The 27,450-nt window shown below is 40.6% G+C and overlaps 1 protein-coding gene and 1 pseudogene across 2 annotated transcripts in view; one reads left to right on the top strand and one right to left on the bottom strand.

Annotated features, from left to right (window-relative positions):
• Window positions 1–27,450, bottom strand: part of TANGO6 (transport and golgi organization 6 homolog) — a 242,660-nt gene that overhangs the window by 61,728 nt on the left and 153,482 nt on the right. For both annotated transcript variants that reach the window (XR_010137850.1, XM_024233267.3), the window contains exon 16: window positions 119–270. Coding sequence is in view for 1 of the 2 variants with exons in the window: in XM_024233267.3 (XP_024089035.2) it covers window positions 119–270 (152 nt within the window). In the remaining variant the exon portion in view is untranslated. The remainder of the gene's footprint in view (window positions 1–118; window positions 271–27,450) is intronic.
• On the top strand, window positions 15,536–15,635 carry LOC112129523 (U6 spliceosomal RNA; annotated as a pseudogene).

Genomic DNA, 27,450 nt, shown 5'->3' with positions numbered 1-27,450 from the left:
CACAGGGAGGCAGTGGCAGATCTGCAAAAAGAGCCCAGGTCTCCTTACTCCCAATCTCAAGATGCATCATAGGTCCAGGTGAAAACACGCTTTAGAGAAAGGAATCAAAATACAGTACCTCATGGACCACGGAGCCCAGCAGAAAGTCCAGCCTCTGGCACAGCTCCCCAAGGTTGGCCAAGCTGCTGGCCCTGTGAGCACCATCGGGGTCTCTCACTCCCCTCAGGAAGGTGTGGATCAAAGGTTCTCGGTACTTTGAGACCATGTCTCCTATAGGAAAAAGGAAGAAATCAAAACCGCTTAAAACAAAATTTCAACTTCTTAAAAAAGGAAGAATTATATTTCCATGGTTCACTGCATGATGTCTTATTCTTTTTATTTTTGTTTTTATTTTTTTTTGAGACAGGGTCTTGCTGTGTCGCCCAGACTGGAGTGCAGTGGCACAATCACAGCTCACTGCAGCCTTGACCTCCCAGGCTCTGGTGATTCTCCCACATAGCTGGGACTACAGGTGCATGCCACCATGCCCGGCTAACTTTTGTATTTTTTGTGGAAATGGGGTTTCGCCATGTTGCCCAGCCTGGTCTTGAATTCCTGGGCTCAAGCTATCCATCTGCCTTGGCCTCCCAAAGTGCTGGGATTACAGGAGTGAGTCACCGTACATGACCAATGTCTTATTCTTTTCAAAGTACTTGCATAACCATTAAAAATCATGCTCCAGAAGAATATTTCATGTTATGAAAAATATTCATGATGTATGGTTTTGTGAAAAAGCATGTAGAATCTCAATTTTATTCTCAAAAGTCTACATGTAGAGATAAAATATGTGAAGATATTCCCCATAGTGTTACTAGCAGTTATTTTCAGAGTCTTATTATAGAAAACTTTAAAAATTTACATATACATACAAAAAATGTATATATCATAAGTATATAGCTTAATAAACTTTCACAAACCCAGCCCAACTATAATTAGCCCATGGTCACACAAACAAGAGTGGCCCCCAAGCTAGACCCCAGACCCCAATCATCAGCCTACTTTTCCCTGTCTTATCCTGCTGTCTGCTTGGATAAGCAAATTGAGTGAAAAACAATCAAGGCATTTGGGTCTTGGAGGAAGAGAACTATGACTATTAGACAAATATTTAATGAGAGGCCTAGTAAGTGCTAAGCATTGTTCCAGATGCTTGGCATATGCTGCAAAACAAGAGACCATGATTCCTGCCCTTCTGCGGCTTATATTCTAGTGTAAATTAGATAGAATGTTAGAAGGTAATATATACTATAGGGGCAAAAAAAGTAAAACAGGTAAGGGAAATAAGGAATAATGGGAATGGTGGCCGACTTCAGGTTTTAAAAAGGTGGTAAAGGTAGGCTTCATTGAGAAGGTGACATTTAAACAAAGACTGGAAGGTGAGCGTATCAGTCATGTGCATTTCTGGGAGAAGAGCATACCAGGAAGAGGGAACAGCCAGTGTAAAAACCCTGTAGAGGAGCACGCCTGGCATGTCTGAGAACACCAAGGAAGCCCTAGATGAGGCTAGAGAAGTAAGGGCAGGGATGGGGAGGCGGGGTAGATCATCAAGGGCCTTGCAGGACAATGCAAGGACTTGAACTTTTTCTCAGAGTACAGTGAGAGGCCTTTGGAGGATTCTGAGCAAAGGAGTACAAAAAGATCACACTGGCTGCAGTGCTAAGAACACACTGTTGGGTACCATGTATGTCCAGGGTGGAACAAGTGTCCAAGGTAGAAACCTACTACAGTAAGTGGCTGGAAAGACAACAGCGACTTGAACAGTAGAGGTGGTGATAAGAAGATTCTGCATATATACATATATACACACACATACACACACACACACACACACACACATATATACATAGAGGGGGGGTGGGTCTTGCTCTGTCACCCAGGCTGGAGTGATCACAGCTCACTGCAGCCTCAATCTCCTGGGCTCAAGTGATCCTCTCACCTCAACCTCCAGAGTAGCTGGGACCACAGGTGTATGCCATCGCGCCTGACTAGTTTTTTGATTTTTTTGTAGAAACAGGGTCTCACTATGTTGCCCAGGCTGGTCTTGAACTCCTAAACTCAAGTGAGCCTCCTGCCTCTACCTCCCAAAGTGTTAGGATTACAAGCATAAAGTCACCTATTTTTAATCACCAAATGATGACCTATATTGATAAATCACTGACCTGTCCTACCAGGCCCAGTTCAAATGCCACTTTCTTTGTGGAACCTGCCTCTTCCCTTCAGTCAGCTTCAATTAGCCCTCCTTGAAAGTCTCACAATGCTTGGCGCTTAAGTCGCTTTGACTTAAATCACATTTGTCACTCATGCCTTGGTTCCTAAATGTTTTAAGCCTGTATCTATTTCTCCCATAAGACTATAAATTTCTTGAGGGTAGAACTTTGACTCCTTCATCTCTGATCCCATCAGGTCTTAGCAGTCTTTGCATATACAGTCATGAGCTGCATAACAATGCTTCAGTCAATCATGGACTGCATATACAGCAGTGGTCCCATCAGATTGTAGGGCAGCACACATTTAGAAACCTGATCAAGTTGGGGATCAAGCTGGGGAAACAATTAGTATTAGATCAAGTTGGGGAAATATTAGTATTCAGTAATGGTGCTGGGACATTTGATTTTCTGTATGAAAAAATATATATAAATACAATATCATCTAGGTTTGTGTAGGTACATTCTATGATGTTTGCACAATGACAAAATCACCTAACTACACATTTCTCAGAATGTATTCCCATTGTTAAGCAATGCATGACTGTACTAGGTACAGGAAATGGTAATACTGAATTGAATTCATTCATTTATTCAACAAAACATAATTATGTACTAGGTATCATGCTAATATTCTAGGAACACAAGAATTGATGAAATATTATTTTTACCCTTTAAGAAGCCCAAAGTAGGCTGGGCACGGTGGCTCATGCCTATAATCCCAGCACTTTGGGAGGCTAAGGTGGGAGGATTGCTTGAGCCCAGGAGTTTGAGACCAGCCTGGGCAACACAGGGATACTTTGTCTCTACAAAACTAAACTAAACTAAAATAAAATGAAATAAAATAAGGAGAAAAGAAGATGCCCAAAGTTTAAGGAGTACATATAAACAGATAAGTACTGACAATTATAGAACTGTGCAGCAAATGCTGTCATAGAGTCAAGCAGAGGTTGCTCGAAAGCATGACTTTGCTAGTCTCAGTCCCTTGGAAGGAAGAGGACGAAGAAGTTTGTTTTTTTTGTTTTGGTTTTTGTTTTCCCCTCAAGGTCCAAAGCACAATGTACCTTCGATACAGTATAAGAAAAAGATAAAGGAGTACTTTCTCCAAAATACTCCCAATTCCTAACATACTACATGCAGTCATAAGACTCACCTCTGTCCTGTTAACATCAACGTATGCTGCCAAAACTAAATCACTGATGACCTAGACGTAGCCTATTTTCAGAACAGAAATGAGGAGATTTGAACTGTCATCTCGGACTCTTTGACCCAGTCTTTGCATTTCTAATTATCTATCCTAGAGAGGTAGTTACATATCTGCACAAGGACAACTGCATCAAGAATTTAGTGAATTATAATCATGAAAAATGAGAAGAAATAAACTAAAAAATTCATATAGGAAAGGTTAAATAACCATGGTATACCCATATTACAGATTACTATGCAGTGATTAAAAGGAACATGACAGAATTATATATACTGACATGAAAAGCTCTCAAGACATTGTTAAAGTGAAAGAAACTACCAGAACCAGTATTCCCATTTATGTACGCAAATATGCACACACACAACTTTTCCTACTATTAACAAATCAAACATACAGATTTATTTATTTATTTATTTATTTATTTATTTATTTATTTTGAGACAGAGTCTCACTCTGTTGCCCAGGCTGGAGTGCAGTGGCGTGATCTCGGCTCACTGCAAGCTCTGCCTCCCGGGGCTCACGCCACCGCGCCCGGCAAACATACAGATTTAAACACGTACATTAAATATTCAAATGCATAGGAAAAAAGAGAAAGGACATATACTAAGACAAAGGAGTTAACTTGTTTGAAGAGTAAATAGAGCTGGGATCAAACTTAAATGGTCTGATACTTAATTCCTATGAGTTACCTATGAGTAACTCCTATGATATATTGCATTTAAGAGATTTCCGGCCGGGCACAGTGGCTCACACCTGTAATCCCAGCACTTTGGAAGGCCGAGGCGGGCAGATCACAAGGTCAGGAGATGGAGACCATCCTGGCTAACACGGTGAAACTCCGTCTCTACTAAAAACACAAAAAGAAATTAGCCAGGCGTGGTGGTGGGCACCTGTAGTCCCAGCTACTTGGGAGGCTGAGGCAAGAGAATGGCGTGAACCTGGGAGGCGGAGCTTGCAGTAAGCTGAGATCACACCACTGCACTCCAGCCTGGGCGACAGAGTGAGACTCTGTCTCAAAAAAAAAAAAAAGAGATTTCCAACAGCTGGGCACGGTGGCTCACCATGGTGAAACCCCGTCTCTACTAAAAATACAAAAATTAGCCAGGTGTGGTGATGGGCTCCTGTAATCCCAGCTACTTGGAAGGCTGAGGCAGGAGAATTGCTTGAACCTGGGATGCAGAGGTTGCAGTGAGCTGAGATCATGCCATTGCACTCCAGCTTGGGCAACAAGGGTGAGACTCTGTCTCTCAAAAACAAAAAAGATTTCCAACTAAGACTAACATATACTTTTCTACTTTTGTTGCAGTGCTTTCTCTTTCTGGAGTTAGGAAGGGGGCTTGCTCACTCTGAAGTGGGAGATGAGGATCCAGAGTAAGAGATCTGTGTTCTAGGGTTGGCCCTGCTGCCAACCAGCAGAGTGACCCTTGGGCAATTCACTTCGCTTCCCTGGAAGTGGAGATGAGCCCGTGAGACAAGATGACCTCTCAGGCCCCTTCCACTTCTAAGTGTGTGAGTTGGTGAGTCATTTTCAGTTTAGTCATCAGGAAAATGAGATTTAGGAGACTGGGGAAGGAAGAAAACGCACACATTCATGAGCCCTGGAGTGGGAGGCTGTTGTGGTTAAAGGAAGAAGGTTCCTTGTCAGGAAGGAAGGCACATAAAAAATGAAGGAAGTTTGGAAATCTACAAGCAGGGGAAATTGCAGGTTGAAAAGGGTAAGAACACAGGAGAAACATTTTAATGTTTACTAATATGGGGCTTATAGTTAAAAATAAATGATAAAGAAAGAAAAGGCATATTAAATTAACTTATCAAATAATGATTAAGTGTGTACTATGTGTCTGGCACTGTGCTAGGCCCTGGGGGGCTAATCGTAAGCAAGAAAGATACAGTCCTTGCCCTCATGGCAAAACCTAATGGGGAAGAGGAAAAATACTGACCAAGCAATAACAATGGAGTGAGATGTGCCAAAATGGTGACAGAGAGGGACTTTTATGAGTAATGTTTGATCTGGTTCCTATTCTATTAACAACAGCTCCAGTATTATCTTATTTGCTCAGACTCTAAAGTGTGTTCATTTTTTTTTTTCACTACTCCCTGTTGCCCTTCAATTAGTTCACTTATTATTATTCAGTCTTCATTTACTTCCACACAGGATTTGAAGCAACTTACAATAAATAACGTTGAAACCATGTGTCATTAAAATAAACATTTTAGGCTGGGTATGGTGGCTTACACCTGTAATCCCAGCACTTTGGGAGGCTGAGGTGGGCGAATTACCTGAGGTCAGGAGTTTGAGACCATCCTGGCCAACATGGTGAAACCCATCTCTACTAAAAATACAAAAAAATTAGCCAGGTGTGGTGGTGCCCGCCTGTGGTCCCAGCTACTCAGGAGGCTGAGGCAGAAGAATAGCTTTAACCCAGGAGGCGGAGGTTGCAGTGAGCTGAGATCGCACCATTGCACTCCAGCCTGGGTAGAGACTCCATTTCAAAATAATAATAATAATAATAATAATAATAATAATAATAATAATAATAAATAAAATAAAATACATAAAATAAAATAAATATTTTAAAAGCTCTATAGTAAGTGAGAGAAGTGCAGACATCCCAAGCTAAGAATGGCTACTGCAAATAAACCAAGAGTTTAGTAGTTTAATTTTACAATTCTTGGTAGTTAAGGCAAAAAAGGACTTAGAAAACACAGCTCTCATCATCCAATAAAAGAAGGAACATCATGAAGAGAGAGAAACTTCAGGAAGGACGCTAAGAGGTATCTCATTCATTCATCTGGCAAATCTTTTTTTTTTTTTGAGACGGAGTTTTGCTCTTGTTGCCCAGGCTGGAGTGCAACGGCGCGATCTCGGCTCACCGCAACCTCCCCCTCCTGGGTTCAAGTAATTCTCCTGCCTCAGCCTCCCAAGTAGCTGGGATTATAGACACGTGCCACCATGCCTGGCTAATTCATCCAGCAAATCTTAATTGAGTGCCCACAGTACTCCAATGTGCCAATGTTCTCAGTACTGTGGACAATATGGCATGAACAAGAAATCAAAGCTCCCATCTTCATGAAGCCTACTTCTAGCAGGGAAGAAAGACAATAAATAATAAAATTTCCAGCAGCAATGAGGGCTATGAAAAAAAATAAGGAGCGGGGGAGTTGACAATGTGGGTGAGGGCTCAGGGAAGAGCTCTCAGAGGAGAAGACCTCAAGGAACAAGTCATGTGAGGGCCTGGTGGAAAAGTGAAGAAGAGAGTGGGCAATAAAAGCTTTATATTCAATGCAGAAATCATACGGCTGTTTCTTATACTGACTGGCCATATAAGTCAAGAGCACATCACTATATTAACAAAACGGCAACTTAACGTTCCATTTATGTAAATTCCTGCCCTAACTGAGCTCCAGCACTCCTTTGAAAATGAGCATCCATTGGCCAGGTGCAGTGGCTCACGCCTGTAATCTCAGCACTTTGGGAGGCAGAGGTGGGCGGATCACGAGGTCAGGAGATCGAGACCATCCTGGCTAACACAGTGAAACCCCGTCTCTACTAAAAATACAAAAAATTATCTGGGCGTGGTGGTGGGTGCCTGTAGTCCCAGCTATTCGGGAAGCTGAGGCAGGAGAATGGCATGAACCCAGGAGGTGGAGCTTACAGTGAGCTGAGATCATGCCACAGCACTCCAGCCTGGGCGACAGAACAAGACTCTGTTTAAAATAAATAAATAAATAAATAAATAAATAAATAAATAAATAAAATAAAATGAGCATCTGTTAAACTACATGCTCCATGAACCCATCCCAGCTGCACCTGAGAACCCAAGAAGCCAGTGGGAGTGTCAGCATCTCAGACCCTGCATTGTACCTGGTCAGCTGGCTCTAGGCTCACTTGCTACCTCGTTCTCCAGGTGTTAGACTGGAAGAACTGGAACACTCACTGCATCCACTCTGCATTTCTCAAAGGGCCCCTGCCTGCACGTTCTCCAAGACTGGACCTCTATTAGGCCTCACATATATAGCCTAGATCTGTCACATACTTGGCTCAAACCTGGTCTTCTTTGAGGATTTATGACCTTGCCTTCATTTCTTGGGGCTCTGCTACCCTCTGACTAATCTTCCCTCCCTTCTGATCTTGTGATAGGGGTCTCAGGACTGTATTGTACCCTAGTCTCCAGGTGGGAGTTGGCTTGAACTGGTTTCTATGGAGAACAAAATGAATGCACATAGTCAAAGAATCTTCCAGGGCTGCAATTTGGCATAGGCATTGAATTTTAAGATCCTACATAAGAGGTTCTTTTTCTTTTCTTTTTCTTTTTTTTTTTTTGAGACAAGGTCTTCTTCTGTCACCCAGGCTAGAGTGGAGTGCAGTGGTGCAATCATAACTCACTGCAGAATCAAACTCCTGGGCTCAAGAGATCCTCTTGCTTTAGCCTCCTGAGTAGGGTGGGACTATAGATGCACACCACCATGCCCAGCTGGTTACAATTTTTTTTTTTATAGAGATTGGGCCTTGCTATGTTGCCCAGGCTGGTCTCAAACTCCTGGGCTCAAGTGATCCTCCTGCCTTAGACTCCCAAAGTGCTGAGATTATAAGTGTGAGCCACTGTGCCCAGCCCAGGGGTTAATTTGAGCTTTAGGGATTCTTCTATGTCAAATTTTGTACACATCTCACTGGCATTTTCCCACTCTTCCTTACAAACAGTACATTAATTTTGTTCAAGTATCCACCTGTCGCCACCCCTCCCCATGTGATTCAGGCTACAGTTTCCATTGGTCTAAGTGAATCATGGTGGACATCTCCCTTTGCTTTAATTGGTTTAGGCATGGGCATGTGACCCAGTTCTGGACAATGAGTTGTGAAGGAAAGTCTGCTAGAAGACTGTCAGAAAACTTTTTGCCTTTGGCTATCATAAGGATATATGAATTAGGGTTGCCTTAGAGTTGCTGCAACCAACTTGAAACCATGAAGAACTAAAGGATAAGGCCCATAAGCTGTGGTTGACAGAGGAGAAAGATGAAAAGAATATGGGTCTTCAATGATGTCACTGAGCTACAGAATTAGCAATCCTGGAATTTTTGTTATGTGTGATAATTCATTCTTTGTTAAGCCACTTGAGTTGGGAATTTCTGTTACTTGCAACCAAAAGCATCCTGATATATGAAAACTGGAATGCTCTTCATATATAAAGTTGTAGAACACCTCAATGTCAATCCTATGTCTATCAATATGAAACATCAAAAAAGTTAGATTTGTCAAAACTAAGGAACTTGGGGGCTGGGCACAGTGGCTCACGCCTGTAATCCTAGCACTTGGGGAGGCCAAGGCAGGCAGATTGCCTGAGCTCAGGAGTTCAAGAGCAGCCTGGCCAACACAGCGAAACTGTGTGTTTACTAAAAATATAAAAAATTAGCTAGGCATGGTGGCACATGCCTGTAGTCGTAGCTACTCGGGAGGCTGAGGCACGAGAATTGCTTGAGCCCAAGAGCTGGAGGTTGCAGTGAGCCAAGATTGTGCCACTGCACTCTGGCCTGTGCGACAGAGTGAGACCTGGTCTGGTCTCTGAAAAAAAAAAAAAAAAAAGGGAACTTAAGGCAGCCCCGCCTTTTTTTTTTTGGAGACAGGGTCTTGTTCTGTCGCCCAGGTTGGAGTGCAGTGCTGTAATCACGGCTTATTGCAGCCTTGACCTCCCAGGTTCAAGTGATTCTTTTACCTTAGCCTCCCGAGTAGCTGGGACCACAGGCGCATGCCACCACACCCAGCTGATTTTTGTATATTTTTGTAGAGAAGGGGTTTTGCCATGTTGCCCAGTCTTGTCTCAAACTCCTGAGCTCAAGTGATCCTCCCACCTCAGCTTCGGCCTCCCAAAGTGCTGGGATTACAGGTGTGAGCCACTGTGTACATATTTTTAAAATGGCTCAAAAGTCAATTTTATAACCAAAGTATAACAAAAGAAAAAAATTAAACCAAATAATTTTCTTTCTTTCAACTACAATTTTAATTGAGACAACAACCTGGTATACAGCATGACTCCTATAATATCAGCATATATACATATAACTGTCCCAAAGAGCTGAATCATCTTAGTATATGTGCTAACCTATTAAAAAAAAAAAAGGTGTGTAACTACTTACAGTAGTAGCTTGCAAGAAGGGGTTACATGCTGAGTGTATTTCACAACTATTGGCTAACCTATTTGATTATGAATTAAAATCTAGGGTTCTGGGATACCCACTATTATTTCCTAGTTTCTGATTGGCAACAAAACCACTATTATCCCATCCAGGAGGGGTTCTTTGGTTTTGGTTGTTGTCTCTTGTTTGTACTTTTCTTTATCCAGATGAGATGTTCCTATTGACTCAGTTGAAACTTATTTGAACCGTAAGGCTCCGAGATCCTAATTCATCTTTTAATGAAAGACAGCACACATTTGTCCCCTGACAAGGACAAACATTCATTACTATTTCTCTGTCTTCTTAAAGATATGCATTAAATGACTTTTACAAAAAGTACTGATTTCCAAATTCCCCCACCCCATTTTCAGAAAGCATTCATTACAGACTACAATATTTAGATGAAGAGGCACTCATGAAACTGAAGTTAAAGAGACAATCTTCTTTTCCTCAGGTATTTCTTTCTTTCTTTTTTTTTTCCTTTTCTTTTTTTTTGAGACGGAGTTTCACTCTTGTTGCCCAGGCTGGAGTGCAATGGCACGATCTCGGCTTCCTGCAACCTCCACCTCCTGGTTTCAAATGATTCTCCTGTCTCAGCCTCTTGAGTAGCTGGGATTATAGGCATGCGCCACCATGCCCGGCTAATTTTGTATTTTTAGTAGAGATGGGGTTTCTCCATGTTGGTCAGGCTGGTCTCAAACTCCCGACCTCAGGTGATCCGACCACCTCGGCCTCCCAAAATGCTGGGATTACAGGCGTGAGCCACCGTGCCCAGCCTCCTCAGGTATTTCTAAAAAGCTTCAGAGAAATGAACACAGTAAATCCAAGCCCACTTCTAGAAACTTACTCCAGTAGATTCTAATGAGTGGGGTTTATCTTAGCTTAGTTTTAATGGCTTCTACTTCGTACAGTGGTAATGACAACACCTGGCTATTTGCAACTCCCTATTCTCAGGAAGTCAGCACCAATCAACCTTATTGAGAAGCAAACAGCTGTGTGTTCAAGAAAGCCAGTGAAGGATCTAGATTTGTTTGAACAAACTTGATAAAAATGAGTTGCTTTGGAAGGTGAACAATCAAGTGAGAGAGCTGAAAAAATTTTAACCTGCTTATGACTTGCCTATATCAATTCTGGCATTGTGAAAAGATTCTTTTAACAAATTAGAATTTGGAAGATTTTTCATTAAGCTTTTCAATGGTACTCTGAAGTCTAGAGTGATCGATTCATTTATGCATATCAGATCCCATCTTTTTCAAGAAAGGATCTGAAATGACTTGCAACAAGAGATGCTTACATAGCAGAGGGGTGCTGTCAAATCTGAATTAACAAGCTTTGGGCGGCTGAGGTGGGAGGATGGCTTGAGGCCAGGAGTTCAAGACCAGCTTGGGCAATATGGCTAAAGCTTGTCTCTAAAAAAAAGTTATTTTAAAAATTAGCTGGGTATGGTAGCATGCGCCTGTAGTCCCAGCTACTAGGGAGGCTGAGGTGGGAGGAGCACTTGAGCCCAGATGTTCGAGGACTGCAGTAAGCTATGATTGTGCCACTGCACTCCAGCCTGCGTGACACAGCAAGACCCTTTTTCCAAAAAAAAAAAAAGAACACACTAAACTTTTGGAGTCAGAGGACCTGCTAATTTCAAGGGCTCAATCATTCCCCTAGTTCACTAAAACAGGTCATAAAAGTGAAATTGAGAAAAATCAAGTAAGAAAAAGAATTCCACTCTGCCAAATTCTTACACCATTCTTTTAAAATTCTATTATTAATGTATGGGGGCTCTCTTCTTTCTCCTACTGCCCTCCCCCCTTTTTTTTTGAGACACACATGTGAACACAGATAAAAACCATTCCTAACTGCTCTCTTCATTTTCTACCAAGAAGAAGTAACTAAAGAATATCTTATCCTGCAGATTAAGGTACTGCTAGCTAAAACGAATTATATTTTCCACAAATCGAATGATCACTTATGGCCAGCACTCCTCTGTAATCAGAACTTTACACATATTCTGAATAATGTTTTACTCCAATGTTTCTCAAACACACACATGGGCATTAAAATTGTGCAATGCAACTTGATTATAATGTGGATCCTGGTGATTCAGAATTATTATTAAAATGGAAACACAATATTTTAAAAATTATTTTAGAGAATACACATAGTCCTGAAAATATATCAGAATTTAATTTCCAAACTTCAGTTTAAGAAATATCTTTCCATCTAACCAATTCAATGAAAACACTGAATGTATACATACTATGTACAAGGGAAGCCATACGGCGCTGGAGATTGACAGATGATTGAGATTTTGTCCTTACTTCTAGGAAGTTAGAGGTACTAAGCAGGACGAGAGCAACAGGATGGGTGATATCTATTCTTCTTGGGGAAGATTTCATGGAGGAGGGAGCACTTAAACCTAATCTTGAAGAATGGTAAGGATTCTCATAGGGGCAGACAAGAGAAAGATTGCTTCAGGTAGACGGAGCTGTGATAGCAGAGGCAAGGTGGTGGCAGGGGTAGACAGACAAAATATATAGTATATTTAGAAAACAGCAACTGTAGCAGGTAACTGCAACGAAGGGCACAATGAGAGGTGAACATGATCAGAAACAGGCAGTGTCAAATCATGGAGGGTGTGAAATTAAAGACGTAAACAATGCAGAGCTGATAATGCTTTTTTGGGCAAGGAAATAGCTTAACTAGAGATACATTCTTAGTGGATTAGAATTTAGATAATGTGTTCACTGAGGATGGAGGTCTTTGTTTTATAATACAGAATGAGGTTTTTAATCTCCAGTGGATCATTCTACTGCAATGCCTTTAGCATAACATTACTCTGGTGCAAAGTCACTGTAATCTCACTACAGTTGAAGAGTATGATAATCTTTTGGGAATCAAATCTCTCTTCCAAATGAATGATGGCACAAATAGTACTGGGACTGCTCCATTTAGTGAGGGTAGCAAATAGAATGATAAGATACACAGAATGATTGAAAACTTTCTAGATACTTTGGCAAGACAAAGTCTTTCTCTATAACAGTCATAGAGGAATCAGGTCATCAATAGCATAGTCATTTAGGGGGTGGCCTCACCAGCTTAGCAGTGCTGACACCCATTTCACTCTTAGTACATGCATGAAATAATTTAATTCACTTCAAGCAACCGATGTATCCTAATATGCCCTTGAGTTCCTGCCACCAAAAGCCAAAAGTAAGTATTCAGGTTAGCAATGAATATTCTGAATAAGAAAATAATTCCATTTGCAATTGCACTGAAAAGAATAAAATAGGAATAAATTTAACAAAAGAAGTGCAACATACACTCTGAAAACATTACTGAAAGAAATTAAAGAAGACAAATAAATGGAAAGACATCCCATGCTCACGAATTGAAGGACAATATTACAATGGCAATATCCAAAGTTGATCAACAGATTCAACACAATCCCTATCAAAATGCCAGCTGCTTTTGTTATTGCTGTTGTTGTTGCACAAATTGGCGACCTGATCCTAAAATTCATATAAGAATGGAAGGGATCCACAACAGTGAAAAAGTTGGAGGACTCACGCTTCTGATTTTAAAACTTACTACAAATCTACAATAATCAAGATAGTATATATTGGCCTAATAATAGGTAAATCAATAGAATAGAACTGAGGGTCAAGAAATAAACTCTCGGGCCAGTCGCAGTGGCTCACGCCTGTAATCCCAGCAGGCGTGAGCCACTGGGATTTGGGAGGCCGAAGTGGGTGGATCACCTGAGATCAGGAGTTCAAGACCAGCCTTATCAACATGGAGAAACCCCGTCTCTACTAAAGATACAAAATTAGCTGGGCATGGTGGCGCGTGCCTGTAATCCCAGCTATTTGGGAGGCTGAGACAGGAGAATCGCTTGAACCCAGGAGGTGGAGATTTCAGTGAGCCGAGATCACACCACTGCACTCCAGCCTGGGCATACAGAGCAAGACTCCGTCTCAAAAAAAAAAAAAAAAAAAAAAAAAAAAAGAAAGAAACTCTCCTGTTTATGTGTTTATGTTCAATTGGTTTTTTAACAAGAATGCCAAAACAATGGAGAAAGAATGAGGCTGGAACAACTTGACAGCCACATGAAAACCCCTTCTTGACACATGTACAAAATTAACTTCAGCCGGGCTCGGTGGCTCACACTTGTAATCCCGGCATTTGGGAGGCTGAGATGGGCAGGTCACCTGAGGTCAGGATTTTGAGATCAGCCTTATCAACATGGCAAAGCCCCATCTCTATTAAATATACAAGAATTAGTCAGGCATGGTGGCGGGTGCCTGTAATCCCAGCTACTTTGGAGGCTGAGGCACAAAAATTGGTTAAGCCTGGGAGGCAGAGGTTGTGGTCAGTTGAGATCGTGCCACTGCACTCCAGACTGGGGAACAGAGTGAGACTCCATCTCAAAAACAAAACAAAACGAAACAAAACAAAACAAAAATTAACTTCAAATGGATCACAGATTTATGCAAAAGAGATAAAATTGTAAAACTCTTAAAACATACAAGGCCAGGCACAGTGGCTTATGCCTGTAATCTCAGCCCTTTGGGAGGCTTAAGTGGGAGGATTGCTTGAGGCCCAGAGTTCAAGACCAGCCTGGGAGTGGTGGCTTTGATCAACATAGCAAGATCTCGGCTGTACAAAAAACAAGAAAACAGGGGTAAATCTTTGTGACTTTAAGTTAGACAAAGCCTTCTTACATATGATGCCAAAAGCAAAAGTGACAAAAGAAAAAATGCATACGTTGGACTTCATCAAAATTAAAAACCTTTGTGCTTCAAATGTCACCATCAAGAAAGTAAAAAGAATTTTGATAGTAAAGGAGGCTGTGTGGTGGGGAGGGAGCATACGGAAACTCTCTCGATTTTCTGCTCAATTTTTATGTGAACCTATAACTGCTCTAAAAAAAAAAGTCTATTTTTTCTGAAAGAAAAAGCCTATTCTTTTTTTTTTAAAAAAGTGAAAAGACAACCCACAAAATGCAAGAAAATATTTGCAAATCATATAAGTGTAAGGGACTTCTCTCTTGAATCTATAAAGAACTCTTACAACACAAAAAAGAAAGACAACTCAATTTAAAAATGATCTGAATAAACATTTCTCCAAAGAAGATATATGAACGTCCAAGAAGCACAGGAAAAGGTGCTCAACATCATTAATCACTGGGGAAGTACAAATCAAAACCATAATGAGATATCATTTCATATCCACCGGGAGGGCTGTAATCAAAAGGGCAGACAATAATAAGCCCTGGTGAGGAGAAACTGGAACCCTTCTACGCTGCTGGTGAAAATGTAAAATGGAAAACTTTGGAAAACAGTTTGGCAGTTCCTCAAAAAGTTAAACATAGAGTTACCATATGACTCGAGAGAACTGAAAACACATTTCCACATAAAAACTTGTACACAAATATACATAGCAGTTTTATTCATAATAGCCCAAAATTCACATATCCATCAACTGATAAATGGATTAAAAATGTGGCATATCCAGGCCGGGCACAGTGGCTCACGCCTGTAATCACAGCACTTTGGGAGGCCGAGGCGGATGGATCACGAGGTCAGATCGAGATCATACTGGCTAACACAGTGAAACCCGTCTCTACTAAAAATACAAAAAATCAGCAAGGTGTGGTGGCATGTGCCTGTAGTCCCAGCTACTGGGAAGGCTGAGGCAGGAGAATTGCTTGAACCCAGGGGGCGGAGATTGCAGTGAGCCGAGATCTTGCCACTGCACTCCAGTCTGGGTGACAGAGCGGAACTCAGTCTCAAAAAAAAAAAAAAAAGAAAAGAAAAAAGAAAAAAAATGTGGCATATAAATACAACGGAATATTATTCAGCAATAAAAAGAAATGAATTACCAATACATGCTACAACACAGATGAACTTTGAAAACACTGTGCTTGCCTCAGCAGCAAATATACCAACACTGGAATGATACAGAGATTAGCATGGCTCCTGTGCAAGGATGACAGGCAAATTCGTGAAATGTTCCATGTTTAAAATAAAAGAAAAAGAAAACATTATGCTAAGTGAAAGAAGCCCACATGGTGTATTTCGTTTATATGAAATGTCCAACTCTAAGTAAACCCTTACAGCAGCAAGTACAGTAGTGATTACTCGACTGGGAGTGGGTACAAGGTTGCTTTTGGGGTGATGAAAATGTCCTAAATTGATTGTAATGGTGAGCATACAACCCTGTGAGCATACAACAACAACAACATTGAGCTGTACACTGTAAATGGTTGAATTATATGGTATATGAATTCTATTTCAATGAGTTTGTTTTTCTTTTTGTTTTTGTTTTGAGACAGAGTCTCGCTCTGTTACCCAGGCTGGAGTGCAGTGGTGCGATCTCAGTTCACTGCAACCTCCGCCTTCCAGGTTCTAGGGATTCTCCTGCCTCAGCCTCCACAGTAGATGGGATTACAGGCGAGTTCCACCATGCCCAGCTAATTTTTGTATTTTTTTTTTTTAGTAGAGACGGAGTTTTGCCATGTTGGTCAGGCTGGTCTCGAACTCCTGACCTCAGGTGATCCACTTTCCTTGGCCTCCCAAAGTGCTAGGATTACAGGCATGAGCCACCGCACCCGGCCAGAAGTCTGTTTTTTAAAAAATGAAATTTTGCGAATGAAAGGGTCAGAACGAGGACTGGAGAATCTATTTTTCAGTGAAGCTGGAACAACAGAAGCAACATATAAAAATATTCACATACTAGAAAAGAAGCAGTCTATGTGTGTAAGCACAATCTGATATGAAACACATCCCTGCCTCCCAAAAACTCAGAGACCAAAGGCTTGGGACTAATCTCACAGACAATTCACAATCCTTGCTCCCCTCAAACAGAGGAGGCAGGAGATCTGGATTCTTCGGTGATCTGCCCACTATAGGAACTGAGTCCTGCCTCCACCACCAGCCAAGCAGAACTCAGGGCTTTCCCACTGCTTTCTGACTGGCATCGCTTCTGCCAGCTCTTCCTTTCCTTATTTGTCAGTCAACGATGGTGACAATATAATTTCAGTTTTTACTGCTTCAGAGCCGGCCAGTTCATGAGTAACATTTGTAAAAGCCTTCTAAATTTTCATTGTTTCTGTTTTTGAAAAAATATTAGTATTATTTAAAAGTTTCTTAACAGAGGCAAGAAAAACACTGCAGATTCAGACTCTTGGAGGTCCTTATGTCAAAGGCATTCAAACCAGAGTGACTCCACCTTGAATAGCGGCTGGGTAAAATGAGGATTCAACTTGCTACCTTTTTTTTTTTTTTTTTTTGAGACGAAGTTTCATTGTTGTTGCCCAGGCTGGAGTACAATGGCACAATCTCAGCTCACTGCAACCTCTGCTTCCCGGGTTCAAGTGATTCTCCTCCCTCAGCCTCCTGAGTAGCTGGGATTACAGATGCCCAGCTAATTTTCGGTATTTTTAGTAGAGACGGGGGTTTCACCATGTTGGCCAGGCTGGTCTCGAACTCCTGACCTCAGGTGATACACCTGCCTTGGCCTCCTGGGATTGGCCTCTTGAGATTACAGGCATGAGCCACCGTGCCTGGCCGCTACCTTTTATTAAATTTCGATTTTGGATTCTCTGTCCTTTATTTTGGGTAGATGGGAAAGTGGCCATAAGACCTCTGGCTTGGGAGCCTAACTGCAGCCTCCCATTGTCTGGGTGCCCCAGATGGGAGCACGCCTGGATAGCCACTTCCTTAGTAGCCCACCCTGTCACCCCTTCTCTCTGACATTTTCTCTTTAGTTTCTAACAATTGGCCATATTACTTTTCTGCTCTTACTGTCAAATTGCATGCTTATCCTTTTTTCTTTGACACGTTTGTAGTTTTTGCTTTGGATAGTTGAGCAATTGGTTAAATCAAGACACTTGGTTGTGAGTGGTCCCCCACTGTGTTGATCCTGGGATGCCAGAGTCATGTTGTACTGTGGCCCCCAACTGTGTTAGGTCTCATGCCTTTGGGGTTCACTGTTGGACACTCCCAAGATGCTCTGGGGTTTTCAGCATTTGGTACTGTTTGTCATCCATGCCAGATGCTCTGGGGTGTTCGGAATTGGCATTCCCTCTAGAATTGTGGGTTAGAGTCCCACCCTAGGGGAATCCTGGTCTTGCTTTTTCTTGTTTTCTACCCTAAAGTTATCATTTTCTGTAACAGCATTTTCTTGTCTTGTCACTTCATTTAATGTTTCGATGCAGGAGGTGAGAATTTGCAGGGGTAGATAACTGGATAGAAAGACAGATAGAAAAAGTTCTATGTCTAGTAAAGATCCTTGTTAGACATGGGGACAATAGTCCTGAAGGACTTGCTGCTAAGGTGCCTTTTAAGCAACTACAGCAAATTCAAATTAGCAAACAAAGTTTAGCCATGTGGACAAGTCCCGATTTTGTCAGAGAAATAATTTGGGGCTGGGTGCAGTGGCTCTCGTCTGTAATCCTAGCACTTTGGGAGGTCAAGGCGGGCGGATCATGAAGTCAGGAGTTTGAGACCAGCCTGACCAACATGCTGAAACCCCATCTCTACTAAAAATACAAAAATTAGCAGGGCGTGGTAGCAAGCATCTATAATCCTAGCTTATCAGGAGGCTGAGGCAAGAGGATTGCTTGAACCTGGGAGGCGGAGGTTGCAGTGAGCAGAGGTTGCACCATTGCACTCCAGCCTGGATGACAGAGTGAGACTCCATCTCAAAAACAAAAAAAAAAAGAAAAGAAATAATTTGGATCTAGCTATCTTTTATGAAACAGTGAGTTTGTATTACTATCTCATGACTAGAGTTTCAAGATAAAAGCTATTGGATCTTTATGTGTGTGCATATATGTCTAGCTGTGTTTATGTGTATTTACATTTATTATGTTATATATTGTCTACAGGGTAACAAATTGACTTATAAGTAAAAGAGCACTCATAAATTAAGTAAATATGTCCAAGCATTTTTCAAGTTCATTTAATTTAAACTCATTAAAATTTAGGATTACTAAAAATTCATATATAATTCTGTATGTAAAATGTGCCAAAGAAGATATGCTGTTATTGAAAAAAAAATTGTTTTTTGCCAATTCAGATGTTATTTAAAGTGGGGTTTAAAATGTGGATTTAGGAAGAAAATAGAAACAAGATAGAAAAAAAACAGTAAGTAGGGGAAAGAGATGAGTAGAAAGTTATTGATACAAAGATGTATTTTTGGTAAGGAAGGCTATAAAGAAAAGAAATTTTATGTGAGAAAGCATCTTGTATGGTAAATTCTTGTCCTAAAGTAGAATGACTGATTATTTAGGAAAGAAGAAAGTATAAGACAAGTCAAAAGGTCCAAACATGTCATAGATGGTCTATGTAAGTCATGATACAGTTCATAAAAGATAACTTATTAAACTTTTTTATATAATTAAATAAACCACAATGAAAGAAAATTAATTTAACGGCTATCTAAATTTTGATCCCCTATGTTAAAACATGTTTTTTAAAGTATTGGTTTGCTTTCAGTAAGACTGAAAGAAATACTGGCTTTTAATTCTAAAATCTGTTTTCTTTTCCCTTGAAAAGGTTTGTTCTTCACAAGCTCAAAAATGGCTGCTCTAGACTCCTGGGAAAAACAATATGGTGCTTACCTTCTGCTGTAGCTCAGTAGCTAAGGCTTTGCTCTTTTGTGATGGTGGCCTGGATTAAATTCCTGGCTTACGGAATGAATTCCTTTTGATTTGACACTTGTGGGACTTTTGCCCCCACGTTTTTTATTCTTTTTCTCTCTATGGGCAGCTTCTGATTTCCTGACTTGAATTTTCTTTTCTCTGAGCTACCTTAGGCGTGGTTCTAGATCTTATAAAAACTGCTTGCCATCTCTTTGGAGACACCTCGTGTGTCCATGGTTAAATCATAACCTTCGTTAAGGCTTTTTTTGTTTTACTTGGAAAAATACCTTTGAGGGGGGAAAAAAGGGCTTAAAAGCCAGAGGTGTCAGCTGCTTGTCCTGGCTAAAGTCTAATGATAAAAGATTTAAAAACATTTTTTTTTTTTGAGATGGAGTCTTGTTCTGTCACCCAGGCTGGAGTGTAGTGGCACCATCTCAGCTCACTGCAACCTCTACCTCCCAGGTTCAAGTGATTCTGGTGCCTCAGCCTCCCGAGTAGCTGGGACTATAGGTGTGTGCAACCAGACCCAGCTAATTTTTGTATTTTTAGTAGACAAAGGGTTCCACCATGTTGGCCAGGCTGGTCCCGAGCTTCTGACCTCAGGTGATCTGCCCGCCTCAACCTCCCAAAGTGCTGGGATTACAGGCGTGAGCCACCGCACCTGACCCAAAAGGACTTTTTTAAAAAGTGCTCTATGGTTAAAAGTCAGCTCAATTAAAAACAGATACCCAATGTATTAATCCATTTTACACAGCCGAGACTGGGTAATTTATAAAGAAAAGAGGTTTAATTGACTCACAGCTCTGCAGGCTGGGGAGGCCCCAGGAAACTTACAATCATGGTAGAAGGGGAAGAGGCATGTCTTACATGACAGCAGGCAAAGAGAGAGCAAGGAAGAGCAGGGAAAACTGTCTTATAAAACCATCAGATCTTAAGAGAACTCACTCACTTAACTCACTCACTATCCTGACAACAGCATGGGGGAAAACATCCCTATGATCCAGTCACCTCCTACCTGGTCCCTTCCTTGATACATGGGGATTATGGGGATTACAATTCAAGATGAGATTTGGGTGGGGGCACACAGCCAAACCATATCACCCACATTTTATATATATATATAAATTAAAGGGCTTTATGCCTTTTCTTGGATCTTATTTTTTTGGTTTGTTTTTCTTCTCAGTCAACTGAATTATTTCTCCAGTCTGTTTTCTTGCTACCCTTGATGCTCACATGAGAGGACCTATGGTAATTTCTGACAGCCTGGGACTCCTTGGGAGAAAAATAGAAAATGTCACAGATCCTGTTTTGGAAGAAAAAGCTGTTTTCCTCATGGAACTCCAAGAATTGTAAGTAGACAGGTCCCTCTCAAAATCTAAGGCTCTGCTCTGTTTTGCATCACATTACTTGATCTTTTTTTTACTTTTGGGGGTATCAGAAATTATTTTGCATTATGAGAGAACTTTTAGCCTTGGTGTATAACAGCTATGTAGGACATATACTTTTAGGAATAGCTGATGGCAGTTGCTTACAGTGAGTGGTTATTACTACAGGCCGATACTTCTTTCTTCTCATATTTAAATGAAAAAAGTGTGCTCTTGGGTACCTAAAAGGTATGAAATGGGGAATGGGCAGATTGGCTTTGGGTTGGCCACCAGCATCGGGGGAACGTCTTTGCAGTGAAATGCATGGTAAAAGCATTGCATTGTCTGGTCCCATGGTGTTCCTTTCTTTTTAGGAATCTAGAATCTAGTGTAAAAATGGGATCCTTGATTTTTGGGGATCTGTTTTGCTTTCTAGCTGTACCTGCTTATTTGGCCCTAGAAATGCAGGCTTTAATGAGAAACTTAAAAACTGGCAAATGAGAAATCCTACAACTACTGAATCTTCTGTCTGTCTGTGTATTTATATGTGTTGTATGTGTGATGTTTATATAAAAGAGCTCTAAATAATAGGCACAAAGAAAAATAAGACTTAAATACTTCGTTAGAAAAATAAAAACTTCAGTGCCTTTTAGTGTGCATGACTAATAATCTTTTAAAAATAAAGAGAGTTTAAAGATTACTGGTAAAATAAAATAAAAATGTCTTCAAAATTTGGTTTGCTAAATGCTTTAAGGTCATAAACTATTTCTATGACTTTTGGTAATTGTTCAACTTACCTGCTTTAGAGCCATTTAATTTCAGGATAAGGCCTGGGAACATAGAGGGTGAGCCATTTCTCCCTAACTGTGCTGGAAAGAGTCGGACTTTATAGGCAGTTCTGTCCTGTATCCTAGGCTCTGCACCTGGTATGTAATTAAAATTTCTTACACTAAAGAAATTAAAATTACATGTTTTTGGTAAAAAGGCATGAGAATGTGTTTTTTCTTCAAAAAATAAAGTAATTTTGTCTAATTTAGAGGGTGTAAGAATTATTTTAAATTTAAAAATATAGGATAAAACTAAAGGCTTAAACAAGTTGTAGACGGTTTGTGAAAATTTAACCTTGTGAAGAACTGTGTGGGAGCAAGCTGACTAAAATTAAAAGAATATTGGTCAGGCTTGGTGGCTCATGCCTGTAATCCCAGCACTTTGGGAGGCCAAGGTGGGCAGATCACTTGAGGTCAGGATTTCAAGACCAGCCTGGCCACATGGTGAAGCCCCGTCTCTACTAAAAATACAAAAAAGTAGCCAGGTGTGGTGGCGTGCACTTGTAATCCCAGCTACTCAGGAGGCTGAGGCAGGAGTACTGCCTGAACGTGGGAGGCAGAGGTTACAGTGAGCTGAGATTATGCCACTGCACTCCAGCCTGGGTGACAGAGTGACAGCCTGTCTCAAAAAAAAGAAAAAAAAAAAAGAAAGATTTTTGTTTGCCTTTAAAATAAACTATAGAAAAAAAGGGGACAGAAAAGAGATTCAGTTGGCCTCATGTTGTTTTTATTGGATCTTGTCTGGAAAGCTAAGTCTTCCCTTTATCAATGAGTAAAAGTTTTTGTCTTTTTGAAATCTTTGAGTTATTTTAGCTAAATAAACGACCAGTGATTCTATTTTATAATATCAAATGTTTTAAGCCTTTGATATTTGACAAGTTCCCAAAATCAAATTCTAAATTAAGTCTTTTTCTGACCCAATTATTCCTTTTAGATATTAGGTCCTCTAAAGTCTAAAAATGACATATTTGGTATATTAAAAGCATACAGGAAGCACTGTTAAATATACAATGGTATTTGAGTTTCTTTGGGCTGTATTTGTATAAATGTGTTACTGGTATGTGTTCCAAAATTATGTGAAACTTCTGATATGACTTAGTGTACATTATCAGTAATAATTATAATTGTTATGCTAAATTATTTTCTGCCACAGAGGTAACCAAATTTCCTTGCTAATTGCCTCTTTGACTGTGGCTGCCCTAAGACTTTTTGTCATCCACAGACAATTGTCTTGTTTTGATCCTCTACAAAAGATGTTTTGTAATCAGCTATAGGACTCTGACAAGCACTCTTCAATATACATCTCTGATAACTTTGGAAAGTGTGCCACTAAAACAGAGAAAAAAACTTTCAAGACTCTCTTGGAAAGCTAATGTGTTTATAGATATTGAGCAAAACAGGAATTAACTGCATAGATTGAACTAATAAAATACGAAAATAATCTTTTTATGATTTTTTGCTTAAAACACTGCTGATCCTTTCTGTTTTGTTTTTCAGAGTCAGAAAATCTTTTGAGCTATTTATAGCTTTCAACAATTGAGTAAAGTATACTCCTATCAGGAGTATAAAACAAAGTTTTTGTCCAAAAACAAAATATGGAGCATGTTTCTTTCTCTCTATCTGATTTCTCCAGAATTTGGAAACTATTTGTCAGTATTGTTAACTTATGGCAATGTCATTATTTGAATAAGTGTAATAAGAATCTGTTTTCTTTTGTAATGGGACACAACTAGAGACACTGGTTATTTTACCAAGGTTTTTACTGGAATGGCATGATTTCAAATATAAACAGATTGTTTAAGGGATCAAAGTTGACTTATAGACCCAATAAAAGCCCCTTAGGAAAACTGGCCTCATACCTTATCTACACAGTCCCTGTACAGAGTTCCTGACCTGCAGTAAGTAAAAAATGCCACTTTCTGACAGGCCCAGGAGATACAGGTTATCTCGGGATCTCAAGAAAAGAGGAATTTGCCCAACTCATACAAGTATCTGCAGGCACAGATGAACTCATGGCTGGACTCAAGGCTTATACAAGTCTGAGAAGGCTGGGCATGGTAGCTCATGCCTGTAATCCTAGCACATTGGGAAGCCGAGGCGGGAGATCACCTGAGCTCAGGAGTACAAGATCAGCCTGGGCAACATGGCAAAACCCTGTCTTTACTAAAAAATACAAAAATTAGCCAGGTGTGGTGGTGCACACCTGTAGTCCCGGCTACTCAAGAGGCTGAGGTGGGAGAACTGCCTGAACCTGGGATGTTGAGGCTGCAGTGAGCCAAGATTGTGCCACTGCACTCCAGCCTGGGTGACAGAGTGAGACTTGTCTCAATCAATCAATAAAGTCTGGGATTCCTATGGAACAATGTTTCATCAAAGACAATTTAAAAAGGAGTTTCTATGGCAAATAATTATTCTTGCTGCACTTTATATATATGATCAGGCCAAGTTTAATAAGACTAAAACTTATTTTGCAAACAAACTGGTTCTTTTTTTTTTTGAGATGGAGTCTCACTCTGTCACCCAGGCTGGAGTGCAGTGGCGCAATCTTGGCCCACTGCAACCTCCGCCTTCCAGGTTCAAGCAATTCTCCTGCCTCAGCCTCCCAACTAGCTGGGATTAGGGATTACAGGTGTCCACCACCACGTCTGGCTAATGTCTTGTATTTTTAGTAGAGACAGGGTTTCACTAAGTTGGCCAGGCTGATCTCGAACTCCTCACCTTGTGATCTGCCCGCCTTGGCCTCCCAAAGTGCTGGGATTACAGGCGTGAGCCACCGTGCCTGGCCTGCAAACAAACTGGTTCTACCATGATTTGTCTTTAGTAAAAATGGAGACTGGAGAGAGAAAAATTATGATTCAAAAACTATGGTATACCTGTTATTAGGTTCTAATCCCATCCATTGTTTTTGATTTTTTTCTGCAATTTAGACTGATCCTGCTTACTCCTGTGAACCAACCAGTGATCTCTGGCTGCTGCTCAGAAGAAACAATAGGGATGGGTAATGTGAAAATCTGGATGAGTATTCTAATTCTGGGCATGACCTCATATCAGCTTGGTTACAACTGCCCAGTTCATGAAAAGCCTTCTTATTTAGTTTACTTGAGATAATTTCACTTATTTTGCTTTACTGCTGTGGAATATATTGTCATTGTACTCCTTGTATAGGAATGCAGGATAAGCCTACTCAACATTTTCTTAAATTGAACACTTACCAATCTTCCAGATTATACCTTCTGTTGAGACTCAGTTATGAACGGCCCTCACCATACCAACACTTTCTCATTGAGCTCCTCTCTACCTTGAATACAAGAGACCCTAATAATTAGGTAAGAATATCATTGCCCCTGTTCGGCCTGAAGAAGTTACAGAAGATAGATCTTCATCCCTTTACAACCCTTAGGATTAAGGGTGCCCTTGTAAAAGGGAGGGAGGAAATATGTCAGAGGTGTTCTAACCAGAGTGACTCCATCTTGAATAGGTGCTAGATAAGATGAGGATGAGACCTGCTGGGCTGCATTCCCAGGAGGTTAGGCATTCTTAGTCACAGGATGAGATAAGAGGTCAGTGGGACTGGTTTCACAAGATACAGGTCACAAAGACCCCACTGATAAAATGAGATGTGGTAAAGAAGCCGGCTAAACCCACCAAAAAGAAAATGGTAACGAAAGTGACCTCTGGTCATCCTCACCGCTCATTATACACTGATTATAATGCATTAGCATGCTAAAAGAAACTCCTACCAGTACCATGACAGTCTATAAATGCCATAGCAATGTCCAGACATTACCCTATGTGGTCTAAAAAGGAGAGGAATCCTCAGTTCCAGAACTCCCCAATCCTTTCCTGGAAAACTCATGAATAATCCATCACTGTTTAGAATACAATCAAGAAATAACCGTAAGTATAGTCAGTCAAGTAGTCTGTGCTGCTGCTCTGCCTATGGAGTAGCCATCCTTTTATTCCTTTACTTTTCTTAATAAATTTGCTCTCACTTTACTCTGTTGGCTCACTCTTGAATTCCTTCCTCAGTGAAGCCAAGAACCCTCATGGCCGCCTAGGCTGAACCCCAATTTTGGGATTCACCCTGTGACACTTAAACACAGTGGGCCATTTGGTCCGATATTCCATAGTTTCCATGTATAGCTGCATCAAATCACATTTGACAAACATTAACCCACAGATGTTAAGATCTTATGCCAGAAGTTAAAAACCTTTGTGCTCCAACCTTTTTGTTTCACCCAATCCAAATCTCTTCTGTTCTTTATTTCATTTCCTCTGTGGACCAGGTTGAAGTAGAGATGAAGAACTGGAGTCTTTTTCTGTGTGTCTTTGAATTTTAATCTTCTTTCCAGGCTCCAGGATCTCAATTAGAGTGTTTAAATCCTCCCTGTAATCTAACTAGTTGAAGTATGCTCTTCCTTTCTCCAGGACTGTACTCTGTGTACTTTCGGTTTGATATTAAATATTTTGGGGAGAAAAAAGGTAAAAGCATAAAATGGTCAAAGGATGCAATACATATTTGACCTCCTTAAATCAGTTACTGAAAAAAGGGATCCAGAAAAACAACTTTTCCTCCTGTCTTGGATGCCATTTATTTGGGTACTAAAGTGTATGGATCTCTAGGGATGACACCCTGGAGAGCCACATGCCCTCAGCAGAAACATCTTGTTGATCCAGTCAATGAGGAAACAGGAGACAAAATACAGATCTGACTCTGTTCATGTGCCCTTTTTTTGTGCTCGCTAACATCTACTCTTTTTTCCCTGCGTTTCAGGGCCTAGAACTCTACCTCACTACTGTTAAGAAATATAATAGAAGAATCACTGGTTTCTTGTAACAGTTCATGAATACAGTTTATTGCCACATGTGAGCCAGAGTCAACGCAGTTTACAATTTCTGTCAAGGTCCAAAGGAAATTAGATTGACATGGCAGATCCTGACAGGCAGGATTTCCTCTCCAAAAGCCATTTAGAGAATTAAATAATTTAAATGCAATTAATTTTTGATGAAATTCATCATTAAAAAATTCGTAGGTAAATTTTGATCTATTAACAACAGTTACTTTTCAGCCTTGAATTTCCCCTGCAGCTCTGGGGAAATCATCTCTGTTCTGACTTCAATTTCCCTCCTTACATAGCCCTTTATGAACAGAAGAGGGATCTTAGTCAATATAATGTATGCAGCTACAGTGCAGCCCAGACATAAAATGCTGTGGGATAAAACAATGCCGTATGCATTTATCTGCAAAATACTTAGATGTCTATTATCTTGTTTGAACCTCACAAGAATCTGAGACAGGTAGAACAAAATATTATTAACCCTGTATCACAAATAAGAAAGTAAAATTTAGAAGGGGCTCATCCCTTTTAAGTCCTAAAACAAAGGACTACAATGCAGCTAACTGATTGCCCCATATCTCTGTGACATTTCAAGGTCCTTGCAATTTTCATCTTTCTTTGTTTAACTTCTTAAGGCATGGGTAGAAGAGAAGCCAGAGACTTAGTCTTAAAATGGTGCATAAATAACAGGGTACAATGGAAATATGTTCCAGTCCATGGGCAAACACCAGAATTGGCACTGAGTAGTCTTGGTTAAGGGCTGGAATCCTATTCATTCTAGCCTGGAGAGGAGAAAAAATTCCCCTCTTCTTTCCCACTTTCAAAAGTGGAAAGAACGGAACACTTCCGATTTCCTAACCATAAAGGATGACTGATGATGGCCTTGTGAAAGCTGTTAAAGCCCTATATGGATGCACATATTAGAGCACTGCAGAGTGTTGGAGCCAAAGCCATCTTCTGGTCTTGATGGGGCTTGCCAGGCACACAGGTCACAACAGTCACTGGGCAAGAATGCTGGGTAGTCCCTGGATAGATTTCCCCCCACTGGTGTCTACATGTCAGGACCCATTTTTCTCCCTAAGGCTAATTGTTGATCTGCTGCTTTCTTCATTCATTTCCTCTTTAAGGTAATATAACCAAGAGGTGACCCTGAACTAGGAGTG

This window comes from Pongo abelii, chromosome 18, assembly GCF_028885655.2.
Source record: "Pongo abelii isolate AG06213 chromosome 18, NHGRI_mPonAbe1-v2.0_pri, whole genome shotgun sequence".
Classification (NCBI taxonomy): domain Eukaryota; kingdom Metazoa; phylum Chordata; class Mammalia; order Primates; family Hominidae; genus Pongo; species Pongo abelii.
The sequence above is the reverse complement of the archived record's forward strand: the minus strand, read 5'-3'. Positions and strand labels throughout refer to the sequence as shown.